General features: G+C 40.9%; 1 protein-coding gene across 2 annotated transcripts in view; it reads left to right on the forward strand.

Annotated features, from left to right (window-relative positions):
- Nucleotides 1-24,319, forward strand: part of LOC137874016 (receptor-type tyrosine-protein phosphatase gamma-like) — a 598,619-nt gene that overhangs the window by 371,634 nt on the left and 202,666 nt on the right. For both annotated transcript variants that reach the window (XM_068712605.1, XM_068712604.1), the window contains exon 4: nt 1,947-2,095. In XM_068712605.1, coding sequence (XP_068568706.1) covers nt 1,947-2,095 — 149 coding nt within the window. The remainder of the gene's footprint in view (nt 1-1,946; nt 2,096-24,319) is intronic.

A 24,319-nucleotide genomic window follows, 5' to 3' on the forward strand; every position in this document is an offset into this window, starting at 1 on the left:
TACCTCCCCAAGGCCACTGAGCCTGCTCACAGAGAAAGAAAAAAAAAGAGAGGAAGATGATAGTGATGGCCACCTGCAAAGTAAGAAACACAGGAGAGCATAATGTAAATGGATTTGGTGTGCTGCAGCGTGTAGAGAGTCATGTAAGAACACTAACACAAACAGCAGCTGTGAAACAAAATGGCACGCAGCTTCATGCTCTCCCCTGCTACATAATGCATGGCTAACAAGACAAATGTCCCTTAATTTTTCCCACAAATTATGCATGGATTCTGCACGGTTTCTAAATGACAGATTAAGGTTTCACCTGTGGAGGGATCACCATGGTGGAGATGCTGCTGAATGCTGTGATGGAAGGAGGATGACCCCCTACCAAACTAGTACAAACTCAATTCAGAGACGTCACGGTGGATTTCTTGGCAGAAATGTATTTTAAATAGTTTCTTATTAAAGAGGAAAACCACCTAAATGAAGAATTCATGGAAGTCTCAAACTTGTCATCAATTATTGAGACTTGATGACAAGACTAAGTGTGGAGTTGCTCAGTAAACAATGAATGATCGACTGATGCTGTATTGTTTTATGTCAATGAGCTTTATTTTATTCTAGTATTCTCATTTCATTTGTGCAACGGAAAATGTACCCAAATACTCAGAACATTCATCTGGTTCTCTCAGGGCCATCTATCACATCTCTCCCCATTCATTGTCTGTGGTGCAGTTTTTTTCACATTCCCCTCAGTATTTAGAACATCTGCATTTACCCACCATCAGCAACAAAAACATGAAAGTAGCAGATGACTTTTATTTTGAAGAATGCAACTCATAGACATAACAATATCTTTGTGTTGACAAAACTCCAGAATAGAAGTGCAGTAGATGTCATGTGTACAGAATGAACATAATAAAATTACATTATAGTCCATACATATGACAAAGATGATACATATGAGAGTAGTAATCGCAGTAGTAGAGCTATTACAAATTATAATAATAGAAAAATGATTACTCCTTTCCTGCTAGAGGGATCCCTCCTCAATTACTCTTCATGAGGTTTCTTCCTTTTATTTTATTTTAATTATATTTTTTGGAGGGGGGTCCCTAAAGTAAATTAATAATATTGATGAATAATCACAATCATTATGTTGGCCATAACGGTGCAGCAATAACTACCAGACTGTACCAGCAGAGCTCATCATGCTCAGCAAACCATAAGACCATATGAAAACCTCACAGTTACTGTTTTTACTGTGTGTTTTAATATTCTATTCTATTCTCTACTCACATAGTATGTAAAGTGTGCCTGTTAATGTGTTGTCAGGTGTATATGATCCTTCATGACTCAGAGTCGTGGCCAACGTCTTGATGAAATGATGAACAGGGTCACTCTCTTCACTTGAGTGCTTCCTCTATAAATGGGACGGGTGAAGTACGGCTGTACTGGTTAATGGAACACGTGATTCCTTTCAGGGCCATTTGTGAATGTGCAAATAAGGCCCCCTCTTAATTCTCTCTACATTTCAGAGAGATGTGACGGAATAACAAAGGATCCTGCGAGGGCAGTTGGCACTGTCTGAAGAGAACGATTTGCTTTGCAAATTAGCCCCTCATTTGACGACTTACCTCAGAGGCGGACGGAAAATGACAGAAGTGGTCTTGTGTGAGCACGTCTTCCTCAGAGCAAATGGAAAAGATAAACACATATCTACCTGCGGCATGTCCTCAGAATAAATCATTTTGTCTGTCTGTCTCTATAGACCTTAAAGAAATGTGTCGTCACACACATTTGATTGACTTCATGAGCAATCTTTGACATTAGCCTTCACATCAACAACAGACGCCAATTTTCTGTCTTCTGTTTCTTTGAAAGGAATGATTACATATGTATGTACGTTAAAAAAGATGTTGAATAATGTCTGACTCTCCATCCTCCTGTCTTTCTTCCAGTGGCCATCATGTTGAAGGATGATTACTTCGTACGGGGAGCAGGTCTGCCCGGGAGGTTTAAGGCAGAAAAAGTGGAGTTCCATTGGGGTCCAAACAATGGATCTGAAGGCTCTGAGCACAGCATTAACGGCCGCCGTTACCCCGTGGAGGTAAGTGCAATCCACCACAACGCGACATAACCAAAAAACAAACCATATTTGAGCGAGAGAATGGTTACATTTCTTTGATATAGGTGTATTTAAAGGTATATATATTTTGAGACCTCTTCAATAGGTTTCTGAAGGACGGTCTGGTTTGGAAAGCCCTTGGCCTTTACTGAAGTCTGGGTAGAGCTGCAATAGGACGAGAAACCATAGTTGAGTATGAAAAGCTGAGTCACTGTCCTATTAAATCACATATAAAAAAAACTATCAATATAACAGCTGTTTTGTAAAGGCTGCAAAAATCTCTCAAGTTGTTAAAGGATTGTCATTTTACATGTAAGAGCAGTGTGCGGAATACCCGATCGGGTTCCTGTCTCCAAAAACTGCTAGGCCTGGGTAAGCCTCTAAGACACAATTTAGTGACAATAGTAGGAGACATAACATAGATTATGGTTTTAGAGAACCCCCCAAAATGTTGCTATTGAGGCTATCAGGAGGTCTGAAGGGTCAATCAACCTTGTATTTCACATGATGTATAAGAGACATGCATATTACAACACAGTGTAACAGGCAACGTAAGTTCTAAACAAAGTGCTTCTTAAATAGGCACTGAACAGGCCAAAACTGCAAATTCTATGACGGTATCAATGCTCATGCACAGTAGCTTATTATTAGTATTATTATTAGTAACAAATGACAACCAACCAATAGCTATTGACAAAATATAAAAGCATATTCCAATCAGGAGAGACAAGTCAGATGAAGAAAAGATAATTGTTTATTTCTAACAGATGATACGTGATGATAAAGTCTTGACAGAGTCTTTGGCGTTTGGACTCTACAAGGAGATTGTAATGGTGGGGCGTTTGCCCTGACCAGCAGCAAGATAAACCCCTCAAAAGGAAATATACACCACAGCCTAATATTTCCCCCAAAATAATGTTTACTTACCAAGCGGGAATGAAACGGGTCACATTTAACGATAATGCCGTAAGCTGCTAAGAGATGAAGCATAACAAGGAGCACTGACCAGAGCATCTATGATTTTTTTTAAACTTAGCCTGCAATGGCTTGAGGACACCAATGATTTGCTTGCAATGTATAAGCTCTGGCCAGCAATGGCTAATGGTCAGGAGTGACCTGAATAGCAACAGTTTGAGCTTAGACTACATGGCTAGTGTACTGGAATAACAGGCATGAAATTATATAAATTTGGCTTAGCAGTAAGTGTCCATTACATTCCACTTTTAATGGATCATACTTCACTCATAAGACATTGAAGGGATTTAACCAAAGGAAGTCAGCAGCAACCTGAGAATTAGCAATGTGATTGTAAGCAATTTCATAAGCAATGAAAATGTAGCAGATAGCCTTTGACAAAATTATGAGAATATAAGAATATGAATCACTTGTAATAAAATACAATTAGGACGCTACTTACCAGATATGACTTGAGAGGCAGCTAACTGCATGACGCTATTGCATGAATCTTGAAGAGATCTTCCTCACATTGAGGAATTAATTCTGATGACTGATTTACTCATGAGTGCAACGTTTGTGTTTCTGTTGCTGGCCCCAGACATGAGAGTTAGATATCTCCGAGTGACCACTCAGACAAATCGTCACAACTTCCCGAGTCAAAAGAAATACACCGGTACACCATGGAAGAGAGTTGCTGATATGCCAACTTAGCATGCTTATTGTGGGTTGTGATGAGGTCAGCAATGACCAGGGCACTTTGCTTGAATGAGGCCGGCGTGATCCTGTTTACGGACTTCATGATCTGCGCTGATATGGATAACTTCTGAGCATGTCATGAATGACCGTGCCTTTTGGCATCAAGTACTCCCTTTACTTGATTGAAAATTAAACCATGAACATGATGAAACTTCACAGTGAATTTGAGTTAAAAGTCCCAAATAACTGTACTTGTAGTAATGTAACATAAGTGCCTTAGGATGGAGACGGCTACAGTAAGTTTCACCTAAGTGAGCCTGTAGAGGGCTTTAATGGAACAGGACGTGTGCTTGTAGGTTGTGAGGGCATGAAGTTAGCGTAAAGGACAAACGTTGAATATTAATACCCTGAGGAACCAGAGGGATTAAATGCGTCCTAACTGCGTGTGTCTAATATCCTTACTTCAAACGAGCCTTATAGATACCCTTGTAGTAGAGGTAGGTTAATTGAGGCCCGCCGCTATTACAAAATTTACGGTAATAGTTCTCCTATTGAACATGGGACCGCTCAGAAAATGAAACAATGTTACGGTTTGGACAGCACCTAAAACTACAGAGGAAGCAACCTGACCATATTTATCTGATTGAGAAGACAGGGTGCAACAAGCTGATGAATGCCTTTACCTTGATTGTTGAGCAGCTTGAAGTGGAATGAATGCGGAGCGCATGAAGCCTCTGCTGCAAGGAGCCGGCCCCAGGGAATGCTGGTGAGGCAGAAACTTAAGGATTTTCGGCCCTGATCAGGTTGTTACCTGCACAGAGTGACCCGGAGTAACCGGTGAGATTCCCTGGCAGGGAAACGAGAGAAAAATTATGCTTTCTCCTCTGCTGAGAAAATGGACGTTGGCTTTAATCCTACAAACGAGACTGGAAAAAAGTGATGTGGACAAACGTGTCAGTTCGTAATGAAAACACACAGACAACAGGCTGATGGAGAGCGTGTGTAACAGTAGCATGAACGTACTGAAGGTAGAGAGCTACTTAAAAGAGACAGCAGCAAGATGATAGGCTAACAATGCAATTGTTTCCTTGTGCTATTGGAAAAAGGAGACCAGCTGATCTAAACAGCTGATGGCATGATTGACAGGCTCGAACAATGAAATTATGAGTGAGCATGCATGAGAAGTGACAGATGTATGAGAAATAAAAGAGTATAGTCTTCCTGACTGAACTTTCACTAGAGCTTCATGTGTCTTTCTCTGACTGCATAAGAAGGAATTACTTTCGGTTGGGCTTATTTTTCACCAAGAGACCACTTCTGGGTCTAGCTATCACCTGGTCTGGATCCTGCATTGGAGGCCACAGGGTTTGTGAAGAGGTGAGCTGTGCTGCTCTGTTAGCAGTCCTGGGGGAGGCTTCTTCTGCTATGTAGCCTGGAGATTGGGTGCACCTCAAAGACTTGGCTGGCTTTGACAATGCTCCTCATTTTGTTTGTGGCAACGCAACCTCTTGAAACAATGTAATTAAGGCTCTGTTCCTCCATTCGTCTTCAGAAGCCTGTCTCATGCTTGTAATCAGTGTAGACATTATTATTATTTAACCCAGACCACCACTTGTCCTTGACCTTAACAAAGTAGGTTTACATGCCTGCCTTTGACTGTACTCACGCCATACTACGTCTGAGGGATTCTTTAAAAAAAAATCGGAATGGGTTACATTTTGCTAATTGAGTTTATACGAGTTAATAGACAAACACCTTTCCATGTGTACTAGAAAAACCTGGAAAACAGATGACCAATTTTCCAGTCATTGCATGGAATAAAGTAAAATGTCCCATAACATCTTGTGTTGTTGTGGAAAATGATTTCATCATTCTCCTATTTTCCTTTGGCTGAGAATGAACTACAAGCTAGCTATCACAGCTCCCCAGAATGGATAACATGGCCACATGGAAGGGCAACGTCATGCAGGATCAGATCATTGTTTAAATGGTGGCTTATGAAGCAGAGTGTTTTCAATAGACTGCTCTCGGTTGTGTTGTAGAGACCCCCAAGTCACGGATGGGAGCCCAAAAGAGCTGCTAAATACTGGCTAACGGAACTTTATTGTCTCTTCAAACATATACATTGTTACGGTAAAGTCAACCATGACATGGCATGTTCAACTTTTGTATGTGTACTTTCACAATAAAGTGCTGAGCAAATGCAGATGTGTTTACATTATTGATCAACTACAACTACTGATAGTGTATAAGCACGTAAGAGATTTTTTCACTGACTTGTATGATGAGTTCGAGGTCTACTCAGTGAAATTGATTATTGGGTGAAGGTAAATCCTAATGAATCATGATGTGTTCGTATGTATTCATGTTAAATGTAGTTTTTGGCAAGAAACTTAAATAAATATAGTTGTATGAAGAAGATGTTTTCACATTAATATAGAATAGATATTAAAGATGAATTATGACCTAAGACTAGGTCTAAGCAGCTTATAATACATCATTAAAACTACTGATGCCATGAAGCAAGTATTTAGATAAAATTACAATTATTTATTTCCTATTTGTTTTAATTGCGTGTTATACGTATATACATTGTACCATGATATATGGATACCGTATGTGCTTCAGAATTCTACTGTGATATAACTTTTAGGCCATACTGCCCAGCCAAATTGTCATGTATTAAAACACCGTAAGTGGACTACTTGATTACTATAAGTGAATTACTTAAGCAGCATTTGTATAGGATGAATGAATCTGAAAGCATTTTGATCCATATAAGCCGTTGATCACTGTAACCGTGATCACTACAAGCGGTTTCCACTGTGCTAGCCTCAGACACACAATTGTCTCTAGGTTTTTATAAACGTCCTGTAAAATGTTTTCTTTAAAAGAGTGGGGATCTTCAAGAAAAACTTTACACAGGTGACATTACCCAAAAGTCAGTGAATGGTCTTGTCTGACCAGGCCTCACCTCTCAAACTTGATTGTTGGCATTAAGAGATACTCTTTTCTCCCAGCTTTAACATCCCCCAACTAAACTCATTGTATGTCTGTGAATATGAGTGTTTCTGAGCATGTGTGTATTGCATGTTGTTTACGTGCAGCTGTCAGTCTCTTGAACGCTGAAATGTCAGCCATCTCTGTTTGGACTTCTCCTGGAGCTCTGCCTCTGTACTGTGGCTGGCCAAACAGATGAATATGTATAGTTTGACATTTGGTAGATCAGCACACTGACGGTTCAGCTTGATATTGTAATCTTCTCCTTCCGCTCCAAACTCTTTTTTTCTTTCCAAACCTTTCCACAACATTGCATAAAGGTGCCTTTGTGTCAGTGGTTGATATAGCTCTGTATGGAGAAGATGCATTTGTCCTCACTACTCAGTTTAGAAATATTGCTTACCGGAGAAGAAGTAAAAAATTCTGCTGAAAGCACAAAACCTCCTATATGAATGCATGAAGCTTCGTGGGACTGCTGTTTTTAAATTGCTAGATTTATAATATGCCATCACTATTGATTTAGCAGTGAGACATCAGCAAGGAAAAGTTCCCATGTAGCACTTTTATAAAGTCCCAGTGAAAATCTCACGTTTCTCATATTGACTGAGCTTCTCAGTCAACTGCACTATTTCCCAAGACACACACACACACACACACCCCTCTGCCTTGTGCCAAATTCAATATTGGCAGTATGGCTCAGCTGATCCGTCCGTTAAGGCCACAACTGATACTGATATTTCTGCAGAGAAGCTACTTAGAGACAAGATTTTTTGCTGATTTCTGGCCAAATTCATCATTTCATATCCAAATAACAAACATGATTATGATACAGAGCCTGGGTTGTGCAATGTGAATAGGTGTAAACTTTTACAAATTGTAATTATAATACCATTTTTAAAACTGACCTCATGGTTTCCTTTGATAATTTAGGCCTGATAATATTAAAATATTAAGGCATCAATAAAAGACCAAAAAAGTAACTATTGATTCAACGTAATGATATTTTAGTTTGTTTATTTATGTTACTTTCAATTCCTGAGTGCATTATTTAATTTCTAATTTAATTAATATTTATATTAATTTTTTTAAATGAAAGTTAAAATTTAATGCAGCTTTCCATTTTGATCAAGATGTAATTGATTGCTCAGAATTTCCCCTTCAAACAATACGTTGTTATGGAAACAAAAGTATACAAACAAAGCATTTTAGATTGGCTGTAAGTAAAACCACAGTCATTTTTTCTAGATCTGTGCACAAAAAGGATCGATTGCAGGAATCATTTGACTGGTTTTGATACTACTTAATACGGGCTTTAGAGAGGACGGACACAAAACGGAGGACTTTCCTGTCATTATTATTTATTTTGTTCTGTACAACTATGTACAACAAGTTAACACACATAAAATATAAAGAAACAAAACATGGATTGATCTCCAGTAGGACAGAGATTTCAGCCACCAGCAGATCTACGAGTGAGAACAGACAACAACGACACCGAGTGAGAGAAGTGTGTTGACCACATTTATGGACCATAATCTAGTAAAGTTTTATGTGTAAGTGTTGATTTTAATGTAAATATGAGGTGAGAGAGATAGAGTAAGACCCGCAGTGCTGTAACTAAGTCTGAAAAATAAAACTTCTGAAGCTTTCCAGGAAACGTGTCTGTTTGAGTTTATAGAGGAAGATTTGAGAGAAGATCTTAAGTATCAAACACAATCTTTCATTTTTAAAGACTACTTGAGAGTCTCACCAGCGAGTATTTGGCATTTCTGCTTTTTTGCTGTATTGAAAATGTACCGAAACATACCGAACCGTGGCACCACTGTATTGTATTGAACCGAACCGAGAATTTTATGAACCGTTACACCCCTACTGTACTGGCAAAACTCCTAAATTTGGTTGTTCCTTTAACCCCTATATTTTGTGTCGTATATAGTTTTGCCACTATGTAGAGTTCGGGTGCCTTACGTCAGACTCGTAGCCTTTCCTAAAAGAAAATCCAGAAGGAGCTGATGGTTCACTTTTGCTTTCCATTTATTGCAACATAAACAAAAAAGGGAACATAGGATGCCGTTGTTTTAATGTCTTTGGGGTTTCTGCTGCAGCGTTTCTGATGCCTTTCAATCAGCCGACACTGTCACAGGCTGAGGCGGAGGTCAAAAACGGTATTAGCCGTCACCAGCTTCTCCACCTCCCTATGTGTCATAACCCTCATCTTATAGGTTGCCCTCCTCACCTGTGGGCGGGGCACACTTGCTTTCAACAAAAATAAAGAAAAATATCAGAAATTAAAATACATAGACATGAAGTTAAATGCAGCTCCTACAATGCCCGAGAGTGAGTGACTGGAGTATCAGACTGTAAAGCCCTCTCAGTGTGGCTTCTGACGCTGGTTCATAAAACCACAGCATCGGCATTGAAATAAGAGCACGGTTTGATTGCTGTCTCCCCCCCTGGGTGAACTTCATTGCATGCCTGCTACATTGTACAATGTGATCTCAGCAGGGAGAGAATGAAAATGAATATATGGACACACAGTAGTGGAGTAGTAGTAGTAGAGCGAGGAAGGGGGGGCTCCCTTGTTAATGAGAAAGTCTGAACACGACAGTAGGCACAGTTAGCTCATAGACAAAGGTCCTCCATTGTGTTTGAACTGAAACCTCAATAGCACATATTCAAAATAATCTGCAAATAAAACCAAACCATCTACATGGTGGGATGCCACCAGAGGAAGGGGGGTTAATATTCTCCAAGTGATCTATACTAAGTGACAAAGACTTTATTGCCATTTCAACATAGTGTGGTGGAGTGAGACCTCTGCTCGCAGGAGGCCAATAGTCAATAGGAACTAAGTTTGGGGAGCTCACACAAAACAAAACAAACAAGGACCCCACCTCACATACAGTGGCCAGCTTAGGACATAAAAGTCAATAAAGTCATAATGATTAATAATTAAAACAAGCATTCCCATAGGGTTCTAGCTATAATGTAAACCATTGTATACCGTGTTTTACAGACAGGAATAATTACAGCAATTTAGTGTTTTAGGCCTCTAGGTAAGTGCTGCTGCAGGGTGAGAGGAGTCATGAAGGGTTTTGTGTCCCTTCTTCTGAAGTCTAATGGTGGAGATTTCAGCAAAGGATAGTAGCTCCTAACCCATCACTTCAAGGGTTCAAGGGCAACACTGGACAAGTGACTGCAAAGCAGGCGCTCAGAGATCTTCATGATAACAGATGTCAAGGCGACAGGTCGATACTCAGTCAGGCCGTTTGGGTCAGCTTATTTTTAGGCACAGGAACAATAACAGCGAACCTCAAACATGCTGGGACCCTCTGCTCTAAGAGAGATTGGTTAAAAATCTGAGTTAGCTAACTGACTTGGATGGAATACCAGGGCTCGACATTAGGGGTTGCCAGGTTGCCATTCACAACTATTTGAGAAATTGCCAACCGATTCTTTGCCTTTAGTTGCCATCAGTGGCAACCACTTTCAAACACATGAAAAATATGGGCAGCACACAGTAAATCTCTTCAGCTGTATGAGAGATGGGATTCAGCTGTTTCAGCAGATTCAACACAGACTGGACATCATCTTTGAAAGTAGAGATGATTGACAAGATGTCAGTGTCACTTGTGGGACCCACAATCCAAGACCCAATGGATCTGTGGTGAGAATCAGCACAACGGTCCAGAAAACCAAAAAGTGAATAGGAGAGAACAGATTAATAAGCTATTAGTGACTTTCTGGATTAATTTCTTCTGTGAGGAACATGACAACAGCTACTACTGCTATTTGTGTACCAGGAATTAAGAGACACGTTAACTGATGACACAAGATTCAGATGTAAAGTATCAGATAAAACACAAACAATCGGTTACTGTAATAAATATTCTTTCATGTCACATTTCCATGATTAAGCTGACATTTAATAACGACATATTATCTTAATTACTCTAAATATAAGGTGAAGAAAAATGGCAACCATATCTTCAGTTTCCACAACCAAAAGCTGATGCCTGGTTGCCAGCTACTTTAAAAAATTACATTTGTCTTCAAAAATGTTATGAAGAGGTGACCACATCAGTGAAATAGTCCATCATAATTTGACTCCTTCAATACTTCCTCGTAAGTTGTCAGAAGACAGTCATAAACACTGTCCTTGCTCTGATGGAACCGCTGTCTGACCGGCAGGATTTCACTTGTGGCAGTCAAGATTTGCTCCTTGTAAGTTGCTTCTTAAGCATACATGGTTAAAATTACCCAGCATCAAAATGACAGAGTCTGGGTTTGAGTCTTCTGTGTCCATGACTTGGTCTGAAGCTGCTCAGCAGCTGTGGCCCCCGCCTGAGGAGGAACATAAACAGCTATCAAGATAAAACATGCAAATTCCCTGGGAACACAAAATGCTCGGCATCTAATGTCTCTAATTCTGCAGTGAGTGTGGCGTTAGTACACCACCTTTAATTAACGGTGATGCAGATGCCACCGTCCCGTTGTTTCAGAGTTTTAAAAAAAAAAGATCTCCGTCCACAAGGGCGTTTCAGCATCGTTTTCGAAATTATCTGTGTCAGAGTACACTGGGCATGTGGGGGGGGGGGTTGCCAATGTTGGGAACGATTATTAATTATAACAGGTCACCATGCCTGCATGTATTCACTCACAATGTCAATAGTCAAAGTACTATTCCACATTCAGAGTGAGAGTGAAGGTGTTGAGTACGGGCAACAGACCACATATCTAGCTATAATCATAATACACATGCACAAAGTAATCACAGACAGCTGCTCTTTAAAATATAAGAGTTTATTAAGTTCCAATAACAATGATCTAATCAACTAATATCTAAAACTAACAACAACTATACATTTATGAGCACGCTATCTAAAATCAACAAACTGTGATAAGAGGGAGATTGTGTGTGTGTGTGTGTGTGTGTGTGTGTGCATGCATGTGTGTGTGGGGGAGAGGCAAGAGCACCGCTCAGACAATGTATGATGTAACCTAAACGTAGCTACGTCACGTGGAACTACACGTTGAAGATAGGCCAAACTACCAAAATGGAGTTTGCACGTGGCCACCTCGCAAGACTACAAAATGTCTTTAACATGGCGATAGACACTATCTACATGTGCCTGAAGCAGTTAACTCAACCCTGGAGCTACATTAGCTTAATGCTATATGTGTGTGGGTTAGTAAAAGAAGAGAGAAAGCAGACAAAACAAAAGAAATCCACCAAAAGCAAAATAAGATCCTCTCTGCTGCGGTGGAGTATGGAAGATTGCTCTCTCATCTACAGAAACACAGCTGACGACTCTCTGATTCGCACAGCCGCGGTTCTGAGCTTTCAACCGATGAAACAGCAACTTCCGATCTCACCAGCGGTGAAACATCTCAACACGATTGCAGCAGTATTGAAATACACAGCATTAACAATCTCGGTCGTTAATCTCGGCGATTATTGAGCATACACACCACGTTATAAAAATGACACAGTAACACAAACAAGATAATAAACACAAAAGACTAAACCTTCCCAGACTCTCTTTGCCTTACTATGAGGTGATGTCGTGGTAGAAGATGTGGTCCTTTTGAGTTCCTCGGCGGAACTCAGGCGGCACGGCTCCGTGCGGCGCGGTGTGCGTCAAAGATGCTTTCTTCGGCTCAGTAAAGGAATGTTCTTTCCTTACAACTGGCATGAATCGACTTGAGGGGAAAGAGAGGTGTCCTCTTTCTCTGAAGAATCCGTTTCTTCAGTTCTGCAGGAAAATTGTCCGCTTCCTCTTCCAGGAAGTGAAACGAAAGCAAAACAAACAGTCCAGTAGATTCGTCCAACGTTTAACCTTGGATTTTCTTTTAAAAACAGCAACGTTGTGTTCGTGCCTCCTTACTTCGACGTTAGTCAGAACGGAATGGCATAGAGGTAGGGGAGTAAGACGGTTTTGTGGAAACAGGGCTGAGCCACGAGGCACCTGGGGTGTCTGTGGACCTCAGCCAATTAGAGGACAGCGTTGCATTTGGGTGATGAGTTAACACCTAGATGTGAACTTCTTTCTGGTGGGGGTTTGGTTGCTATCTACCCAAATCAAGAAGGGCCTTGCATGCAGAATCGGCAGGCCCAGATCTCTTTGTCTCAAGAGCACATGGCGAAGCCAAGCACATGGTCCCAACACCGGTGTAAACAGGAAGCAGATTGGTTGCTTAAAAAAATACGACTAATAAAGTAGTCTTTAATAATGAAAGGTTGTATTTGATACTTAAGATCTTCTCTAAAATCTTCCTCTATAAACTCAAACAGAAGTTTTATTTTTCATGTTACAGCACTGCGAGTCTCTCTCTCTCTCGCACACATCAAATTTACTTTAAAATGAACACTTACACATAAAAGTTTACTAGATTATGGTTCAATAATATTGGTCAACATGTCTCTCACTCATTTCCTCGGTTTTGTTGTTGTCGGTTATCATTACATTACATTACAGTCATTTAACAGATGCTTTTATCCAAAGCGACTTACAATTCAATATCTATCTACACACCGTAGACGCAGCTACGGGAGCAATTTTGGGGTTAAGTGTCTTGCTCAAGGACACATTGACATGAGAGGAGCAGGGGCTGGGGATCGAAACCGCCGACCCTCTGATTGAAAGGCGGCCCTGCTCTGACCACGAAGGTCACCCCTTCTCACTCGTAGCTCTGCTGGTGGCTGAAGTCTCTGTTGTACTGGAGAGCAATTACTACTTTTGTTCCTTTATAGGTTGTGTGTGGACTTCACAATAGTTGTGCAGAAGAAAATAAGCATTAATAAGAAAAGGAAAGTCCTCTGTTTTGTGTCTGTCCTCCTCAAAGCCGCTAACCGTGACTTCAGATGGCCGCTCCGTAGGTCTGATAACGCCGCTGGACACGCCGCTCACTAATCGCTCCAATAACTGCATTTCTGCAGAGGAAGAAGTTGACTTTAACTGGACAACAGCTGCTAGTAAAGATAGCAAGGTCAGCAACATCTGTAATCAGTTGTCCATGTTGAATTAACCTGGTAGTCAATAGATAATCAAGGCTGTTGTTGTTTGTGATTTTCCGGGAAAGGGTCATGTGATAGTGGTGTGACGAATCAGGGAAGGACACAGCATGACTGCTAAGAACCAATCAAGTAAACGAACGCGGGTGTGGGCATCATCGTTTCCAAACGTATCCGTTTTCGATACACGAAGAGGCAACCCCGGAGTTTTCCGGTTTTGAAATGGAAACGGAGTAGTGTGGACATGGCCTTAGAGCGATCTTATGCTGCAGCTCAGTGTCAGGTGCACTGGAGTTAGTCCAGGTGTTTGTGAAGCACAAAACTGTTTGGTGGTCCTTCCCTCGGTCAGATTAAGATGGTGCCCTTGTCTATTTTGTCGGCTAACAATTTCACATTTGAGAGTCTCATGCTCAGCAATGGAATGCTGTGCCTGCCCTTTCCCTGCAGCACAAGAAAGGCAGCCCTTCTACCGCCTTCCCTGGGTTCATAGGTACGGAAGCTGGACCGTCTCAGGGAGTGTAGAAGTCTGGCTTGGACTATATCCTTAGAAGATCCATTCCTTCATATTTGATGGAAATATGCAAAGTCTCAACAAAACACATTGAAAAGACAGACACACAGAGCTTGACATAATTCACCCATTAGATTCAATGCTTATTGTGTAGTAGTGGAATAACGATGCCTTTAGGTGACAGGTCAGTATTCACCGACTACGATAGGATTCCTCCTCTGGAAATCATGAATATCTCGAGCATATTTTGTAAAAGCAAACATTTTTAACAAGCCTTGAACCATTTTACATTCTTTTCATTTGCTATCTTTCCATGTCCTCTTCTCCGTTACGTTACTTGTCTTTATTTTTCAAAACCAGTACCCATTCATAACATGCAGGCCTCCCGTATTGCTGCTCGCAGCTTTCTCGAGAACCGCTCACCCAAACAACTTCACACTCGACTCTGTACCTCCCCAGGTCCTCAGCAATACACCTGCCAAGTGTGAAATTTATCGGGTGAACGGTTGTCGAGAAATAAATATGTCCCGTGGATCTATTCTTTATCTGTTTTAAAATGTACCATAGTCTGCAAGACGGAGCTGTACCCAGAGATGGGCAGTATTTATATTACTTGTATTTGAAATACGTATTTCAATTACTTTTGAGTATTTCGTAATTTGTATTTGATAGGGCCGATAAAAATCTAACGTAATTTGTAACAAAATACTTTATAATTTATGTCTGGGTCTGGCTACATAGCCTATTGTGTATATACATGGTGATGGTTATAATATCAAGCTAGCGATCGATGCTAACATGCATGCTGTCTAGGCTAGTGCATAGCCAGTGTTTAGCAAGTTAGCTTATCAGTCGAGTAGCTAGCTATAGGAAGAGGGATATTGGGAGCTTGTATGTTCATGATAACCTTATCAAGACACATCTGACCATCTAATCTTGCACTGTATTACAAGTGATGCTGTATCTTCTCAATGTGAATGTCATAAAGCCATATCAATTACTGGCAGATAATATAGTTCACAGTTAGCCAGGCTATGACAGTAGATGTCCTTTTGTTAAAAAAACAAAATAACATTAAAAATCCAATTTATTTTATTTAAAAGGCATATTATGAAAGTATTCTTAGCTGTATTATTTCATACATTCTACAGTTGGCCAGGTGGACAACATGTCTCAGTACAGTAAATTATTTAGGCTGTTTACCTGTGTACAACTGAATTTAATTCTATATTTTGCTTTTGTAGTGTACATAGGCCTACTGTGTGATGCTATTCATATGTGATGAATATTTTCTTGTTGATACAAAGCCAAAGTTTATGGGCTGTTAAGTCCCATTAACATATATATATATATATATATATATATATATATATATATATATATATATATATATATATACATAATCAATCAAGTTGTTGTCTTTTAATAGCTTTGCTTAGTTACACTGACATTCTGTGACTGTTCTTCCTTTTTATGGGGTTCACCAGAGCTTTGTGTACATTATATAACCCAAACCTGAATGCTCTGCTATACCAAATTGTAAAAAGAAAACAGAAAATCCAGAAAAAGTATTTCCTATATTTTTAATACAAAATACATGTATTGTATTTTGTTACATTTTCTGGCACCAGTGTTTTGTATTTTATTTTAATACATTTATTTGAGGGGTATTTTGTATTTTGTATCAAAATACATTTTGATGTATTTTTGCCCATCTCTGGCTGTACCCAGCATGCGGTTCAACAGTGTAACAGTTAATAGGGGTCCCCTCTCAATACAGTACAATGTATATAACTTAATATTACTAAATATGTCCCGTAGATCTCAAGAGCTAATACTCCACGCTGTACTTCCTTGGGTCCTCAGCAGTACAACCACCAATTCCTTTTTCTTATTATTTCCTGTCTCCTTCCCTTTCCGTTTGGCTCCACCCTTTACTTCTCTCACAGTGTTACAGTGGGCGGTGGGGAGAAGAGTGTTCTTGTGCTTTCTCTGAGTGCTCCACATGAATGATGTATGATTTACAAGCCTTGCCATTTAGTAATTGTGGACTAATAGGGCCCTTGAATAGCATGATGAAGTAGGGACCTGCTGCTCCCCTACCTGCCGTTTTAAACAGTAATGCTCTGGTTGAGATGCCAGGCACAGCCCTGCCAGGCAGCGCTGCACACGTCTCTAGCTGGAGTGTCACTCATCCTGTGTGTGTATGCGCACCCCTGTGTCCTGTGCATTCATTCCACGGTTGTGTGCTCTGCATTGAAGGGCAAATGTGTATGAATTCACCCACAGGTATTCTCAAGCATGAGGTTGTGTGGTCGATTCTGAATTGTCAAGCCAAGACCTTGAGCTTACTGGCTCACAAGCACTCAGGGCTATCTTTGTTTTGAGGCTAGTGGAACCCTGGAAGAGCAGATACTCTACATATACTGTTTTCCACTCCAGTATATTGTACAGTGTACTAGTAATTGTGTTGGATTAAACAAAGATTATACAGTGAGGTATACTTCAAGTTTTCCCGCAACAGAAATAGAGGATAAACACAGGAGTTCTAAGTACCCAGGGCAGTTTCTGGAACCAGGCTTATTGTGAATCAACTTTTGTTTCGTTGAAAATATGTTAGGTAACTGAACTGCCGTCTTGTTTCACTTAATTCATTCAGCCTGTCATCAAGTTCATAGTCTTATTGGGAGGGTGTATTTGATTTTGTTAGGGCTAGGCTAATAGTCTCTGTGCTTAGCTAAGCCTACCGGCTGCAGGCAGTAGCTTCACATTTAAGCATGATATGAGAGTGGGATCAATCCTTTCATCTAACTCTCGACAGTAAAGCAAATCCCACATGCACACAGGGCTGTAACGAGCACAAGCACGACCCTACCTACACGCAATCTCATGAAAATCCCACATCAGAATGGTCTTCACTTCAAGGATTTTGCAAAGGCAACCAGAGTGATATTCATTCATTCCACTCTAAACACGAAAACAAATCTAAAACCATTTTCCGCATTATATCAGATACTGACTAATATCGGCCCAGCTGTATTGTTTAAGGCTACCTCCTGCCATGGCACTCCCATGTCCATCCCCCCTGAGCAGGTGAAAGTGCTATCAGGGCTAGCTGGCCCGGGCGCTAAGCTATCCATTCTGTCTGACCACCTCCTGCCAGTGCCCGTTTTTATCTCTACCCCCTCCCAAGCCTCCCAGATGTGATAAACGAGGAGCAGAGGATGGAAAGATGGAAGAGGAAAGGACCGGTGTGTGTATGTGTGTGTGGCTCCAGAATTTGCTCCGTCAGCTTTTACCCACCTGCCTAGATAAGAGCGGCACTGTAAATTAACACGTGATAGGGGGGATGAGAGCATGGGCGGTGTGTGTCTGTGAATACAGGGATTCTGTGCACTCATTCACACACGTATACACACACACTACCTCTCTTTGCTTTGCCGCAGGTATTGCAGATAAAGATGTGTCATTGATGAATGGGATCTTATTTCCCATCAACCTTTGCTGTGTGGGAAATGGAAAGCGCATCCAGGCCTCTAAATCATCACATGAATAATGATAACACTGGGTAGCAGTTTTCATTTTGTCGCACTATTTATCTGCAAAGAGCCGTATGCAAACTGTTTGTTTCTATCCACGCGTTTGTGTGTGTGTGTGTGTGTGTGTGTGTGTGTGTGTGTGTGTGTGTGTTTCTTTTTTTTTAAATTGCAGCTAAAAATGAACACTGAGTTTCTACAAACTATGGTGCTGATGTTAAAGTCGTGTGTGCACCTTGTTTAATTACATTGGAGGGCAGTGGGCTCCTAATTCACCCACCGCCAACACAGAGGCAGAATTACAAGGAGGAGGAAATTCATGGGTGCATTCCCTCCTTTTACTTACAATATAAGAATTACAGCACCTTTCTGACACATGATAATAAAACAGCTCAATTCATACTCACTATTTTTGGTACTACTAGTTTCCCTGCAATCATTTCCTGACTGTGAGTTCCAAGAAACAGCATAGGAATCAATGTGCTCAGCGCGAACGCCATTATTCACTGGAACTTGTAAACTGACAACATAAACTTTTATTTGGCATCTATTTTTCAAACAATCAAGAACACCTCAGTGAGCGGGAACGCTGAGATTTTTAGCTGTGACGGTGCAACACATAACTGCTCATTACATCAGTTCAAATCACATTAACACAGGCATGTGCAGTAATGAAGGTAGGGTCCATGAGTATATAAGAATAGAGAGGGTGGATGTTAAATAAATCACTCAGCACAGAGTCTTCCTCGCTGGCATGGCAGCCAAAAGTGGAATACATTCTACTTAATGATAGATGCAATCTATGAAACTAAGTCATGGTGTGATCATAGCCAGATTAACTTGATAGCCATGGGCCGCTATTGACCAGATAATGATATATGATAACATTATCAATTGCTGTAAAACTACCTGGGCCCAGGTGTACTGTGTGTTAATTAGTCTGTTGTAATGTATTGCAACTGCACTAATCAGTATTTGTATATGACCACTGCGAATGAAGTGATGTTATGTGAGCAGTAGCCTGGCTGTTCATACTAAGCACTTTTCTCTGCACAGATCAACAAGCCAATGTGTTCCTCTGTTGTTTTCTATGAAGATAATCTCTCTATCACTCTCTGCCCGTCCGCTTGCATATTTGGAGGCAACAGGACTAAATTTTGTTATCAAAAGCATTCCGGTTTCCATTTGTAGTCTGAGTTGTATTGACCTATCACATTTGAGCAGGCTTTGGTTGATTGCAGGTAAACAGTCGGTGTGGAGAGCAAAAGAGGCGGAACGCATTGGCCAATATGCAATCTGGGAACCATACGGCTATCGTCCAACGATGATTTAGCTTTTTATTGGTTTAGAATTAGCTTGTAAACTGGCTACTTGTGAAACAACCCGGTTGTACACATCGTCTCTCAGCTCCAACTCCAGTGTCACATCTAAAGATGTTAATTCAATTGTAAACAATCAGCAGAGCACAGAATATAAATTCTTGACCCAGATATCAGGCGGCTACACTGGAACCAGAGAGATATAGCACATTATCCCCAGAGGCATATTTTTGTCAGACCGATAGATGATGGGTTCCAGAATCTGATCATTTATAGCATTTATCATTTAGATCATTTAGTGTAGCTTTTCAGTGTGTTTTTTTTACCTGATTTGCTTGTGGCACGCAAAGAAAATAGATCAGGAGCTGAAACTATCGCTATGGATCGCAATCCTGTGTGAACACCCTAGTTGGTATACAAGTGACAACTAAGGAAAAATGAACTCAAAAATATATTGAAAGCTGTGAGTATTAACAAACTGACCCAGTAATGTCAGTTACAATTACTAGTCATGAGTTTGTTTAACTGAAGTGTGCATTGGATTGTTGATGAATTCAACTTTTAATTTGTAAGAGGAAGTTGTGTTTTGTGGCTGCAGTGAATTGTCATTTATTTTTATTTCATTTCTCATCTGTTTCAAATGAAACATCAAACATTTCAAAAACATGTTTTCTAACAGAACAACAACCCTTTTATTTTTCCTCCAACTTCGAGTAGCTTCTGTATCACAGGGGTCAGCTTTCAACCTCTTTGCATTGTAACACTCAATGTTGTGAAACAGTCACGGTTAGCGCTGTAACTAGGGATGCAACGGATCACAAACCTCACAGTTCAGATCATACCGCGTTTTTTGAGTCACGGTTCGGATCAGCAAAATAATGGGGGGGTGGACAAATTGCTTTCCATTTATTAATTAAAATAACTTCAAGAACACTTAAAGCAAATAACTTTGGGCTATAGTCTTACATGAAAACCACAATATTTAAGATATATTTTTTCAAAAAGATGAGAATATCTACATTGCCATATTTGTGGCTGTGTGACTCTCACAGAGGGGGCGTGTCTGCAGCACCGGACTTTAAATCTCCACTCTGCCTTGATGAGCTGTCACAGTCTTTTCCTTTTCGTAGAGGAACGATCTTCACACTGAAGTGGGTGCCTGAGGGGATTTGGTAGTGTGGCTCAAGCACTTTAACCATATTTTTAAATCCTTTGTTTTCCACAATGGCGTATGGCCTCATGTCTGCAGCAATAAAGACCCCAATAGATGTTGTAATAGCTTTAGCCCGGTCTGATTCTGCCACAAACGGTTTCCGGCCGCAATGATAAGTTGTTGTTGTTGTGCCTTGGCAGCCGTCACTGACAGACCAGGATGGTGGTGCTTCATATGTGTGAACACGCCCGATGTATTGCCATTGTTGTGTGTCTTTCTCGTTGAATAACGCCTACATACCATAACAGCTTTGTCCACCACCCTTATCCCGACATTATTGGTAACAGGGAAGCCAAACATGCGACTTAGATGACGCCGGGGGCTTTTCAAGTTCCTCCACTCGCCATGACTTTCACCGTCAAATGCTTTTAACCTGCTCCGTTCACATGAACACACTAAAGCTTTATATCTTTCCACTGCAACTCTGCATAGACATTTAGAGACGTATTACCTGAAAACGTATGAGCGGCAGTAAAACTTTATTTCACACTATGATGATTGAACTGTAAACAAATAAACAAACAAATGCAATTAATCCATGGTTCACATGTGTGCCGAATCGTGAGGGGTGATCAATGTTATGAAACAGTCAGGATTATCATTTTATCACTTGACAATGTTGTGAAACAGTCACGTAAGCATTGTAACACATGGTTAATGTTGTGAAACAGTCACGATTGCATTGTAACACAAGGTTAATGTTGGGAAACAGTCACGTAAGCATTGTAACACATGGTTAATGTTGGGAAACAGTCATGGTTAGCATTCTAACACATGGTTAATGTTATGAAACAGTTCCATTAGCATTGTAACACATGGTTAATGTTGTGAAACAGTCACGTCAGCCTTGTAACACATTGTTAATGTTGGGAAACATTGCATTACATTACAGTCACTTAGCAGACGCTTTTATCCAAAGCGACTTACAATAAGTGTATTCAACATAGGTATTCAAGAGAACTACTAGTCACCAGAAGTCATAAGTACATTTCCTTTTCCAAACAAGCATCTAATAGAATAACCCAGAGCATAACTCAGAGCCAAAGTACAGTGCAGAAACAAACAAAAACAATAAGTGCAACAAACTAGTATGAATACAATAAGTGCTGAGTGGAAGGCTCAGGGTAACACTTCCTGAAGAGGTGAGTTTTCAGCCTGCGCCGAAAGATGGGCAGCGACTCTGCTGTCCTGACGTCAGTGGGAAGTTCATTCCACCACTGTGGGGCCAGGACAGAAAACAGCCGTGACCGGGTCGATCGGCCGCAGTTCGGGTCGGCGTCACCACGGTATTTTTCAATAGTGATGGACAGGTCTCGGTGCGGGCAACCCTTCCCCGGGAGGAAACAGTCACGTTAGCATTGTAACACATGGTCAATGTTGTGAAACAGTTAGGTTTAGGCAACTACATGGTTAGGGTTAGAAAAAAACATCATGGCATGTTTGTTGGACCTGAGCGTCTAATAATTACGCGGCTGGGTTTACATTGGAGTTAGTTGAAAGCTTGGTGCGTCTCATACAGACTCAGTGCCATATGTGTCTGTATCAAGACGTCGAATGCCACTGCCCAAGTGTAGTTATTTGACACTCTGGGAGTGACACGGCTGGACAGTGATATCAATGTGATATCAATGCCCCATGTTTTCAATGTTCAAACAAACAACCAATGCTGTTGTATTTCTGTTGAGGAACTTGGAAGGATAGAAAACATATAGACATGTCTTGTTGGAACACCTGGAGGATTTTTAAAAAACGTCCTTTTGCTTTTGAACAAGTCTGTTTTTGTGTGACTGGAACAAATCATTGATGCAAAAGACTCACATATATAAACTGGTAATTACATGAAAAGCCCAGGCTGGGGCTAACCACAGCTTGCGTGCATGTCTTAATTGTATATGAAAGGAAAGGTGAGCAGTCAGCTGTCTGAGGTGATGCAGCAGCGCATCATATTGAATGGATGGATGCAGAGGGACTGTGCTGTTACACAGACTGTGCTGTTTCACATCAGACAGAGCTGATGAAAAACAGCATTTGTCCTCGTTTCCTGTAGCACAACCCAAGTAAGTAAATCAGTGTAACTGGATGTTGCAGGCTAACACGTGGAGGTGCTCTATGCATAATCATATTATGGCAATGTAGCTTGTTTTTTTTCTGTGCCGTTGATCTTATTAGTAATGGTATCCTTGGAGTTTTTCTTGTCTTATTGTTATGTCCAGCCTCTCAGCTTTTATGCTGTTTGTGCTCTTCTCATTTATTGCCTTCTCTTTCTTATTCTCTTTCTCCTTTTTGTTCTGTCTCTTTCTCTCTCTCAGCCAGCTACATTCCATTAAACCTTCAAAGATAACTGATGCTGCCAGGCTGCACTCCGTTGTTTTTTTATATTTATTTCTATTTTATTTATGATTGGTCTTCCCTCTGGATAGAGAACACATGCCATTCCTAACATAATGTTATATTTCCCGGTGTCTGTCCTCAATGAACCCCCCCCCCCAAAAAAAAGTAATTTGTTAAAAGCCCAATGCTACCTAGAGGGCAAATAGATGCTGCCCCAGTTGCCAAGCCTGCTCCATACCATTTTTAATAATCTGGCTTGCTGACAGGGGCGGGCCCCACCACCTTTTTTGTGTTTTCTTTATTTTTTGCAAAAAAGCAATAACCAACCCTCCCCCCCCCCCCCTCCCACCCCCCCCCACCCCCCCCTACCTTGCTTTTATGAAAAAGTAACACTCATGAAATTGAAAAAAGCCACAGCTGACTTTCAGGGCCATTTCTTATGTAATGCATTTCAATTGGGTTTTTAAGATAGATTGCCGAGGTCACAGCGTGCTCTAAACATATCTCATAACCCAGATTGTACAGTTCCATCCCCATGTCTCCGATCTGTTTTGCAAAGCCGCGGCGGTGAGAGATATGGAAGGCGGTGTGTGTGTTGCATCAGTGGCCGGCAATGCTGCATTGCGTGACCTTCTTTGATTGACGCCCTTTCTCCAGCTGCGAAAGGGGACAGGGAATTCACAACCCCCATAGCGTGGCTCAGATGGAGACAGAGACTGCATCATCAACCCTTCTTCTTGATGTCCTCGCTCTCTCCTCTCAGCAAGGACGTGCACTCCACTCAGTTGTCTGTTTTCACACAAAGCACTGCTTATGTCGTCTCAGATCTGTCAGTCCCTCAGGGGGGATCACAGGCCGCCTTGCCTGGTCTTGCAGCTCTCTCTGCGGGGTAGTGGCGGCATTGCCAGACCCCGAGTGCCTCCTGCTTTACATTTTTCTCCTGAAGCAGCAGAGCTGTCCCAGGAGACACTTGAAGGTGGTTGAAAAGAATGGAGTTCTCAGAGGTTTCTGTCAGGACACATGATTTTGAGTCGTTGTCTCGTGGTTGGAAACAGATGAGAGACTTCCATGACATTTTCTGTGGGCAGAGGTCTGCTTCAGATTTATTTTTTTCATATGCTTCAGTGTAGTCTGTGACTGCTGAGCCTGTGACATTATGTCATTAACATGCCTGCTGTAGTGCTGCAGTCACATTATTCAACGCAGTATCACATGATTTCCATGCAAAGTGGAAGCTGATGAAAGGAAAGACAAACTTTCTGTGGCTCTTATATATATGTGCACATTTGAAGAGTGCGGAAACAATGCATTAATTAATTGATCAACTGCTAATTAAGATAATTACTTAGTGACATTTTTTTGCCATCCACCAAGTACCAAGCCTCAGAGTGTCCTATACGTAAATACTTGCCTGGAATTATCAGCCTTAGAAATATTTCTACATGTGGATCCATGCAAAACAGTGTTGTTGGATATTTTGAGCTATAATGGGAGATATGTCATGGGAACCATGTGCTATTCACAAATGAAACATTTAAGTAAGCCAGTCACTGGAAGAAAGCCTGGAGATGAGGAAAAAAAGCCCTTTAAGTTAAACGCGTTAACTAAAATGATGTTGGTGTTCATAA

This window comes from Cebidichthys violaceus, unplaced genomic scaffold (genome assembly GCF_023349555.1).
Source record: "Cebidichthys violaceus isolate CVI_PGR_0920_01 unplaced genomic scaffold, fCebVio1.0.p SCAF_17, whole genome shotgun sequence".
NCBI lineage: Eukaryota > Metazoa > Chordata > Actinopteri > Perciformes > Stichaeidae > Cebidichthys > Cebidichthys violaceus.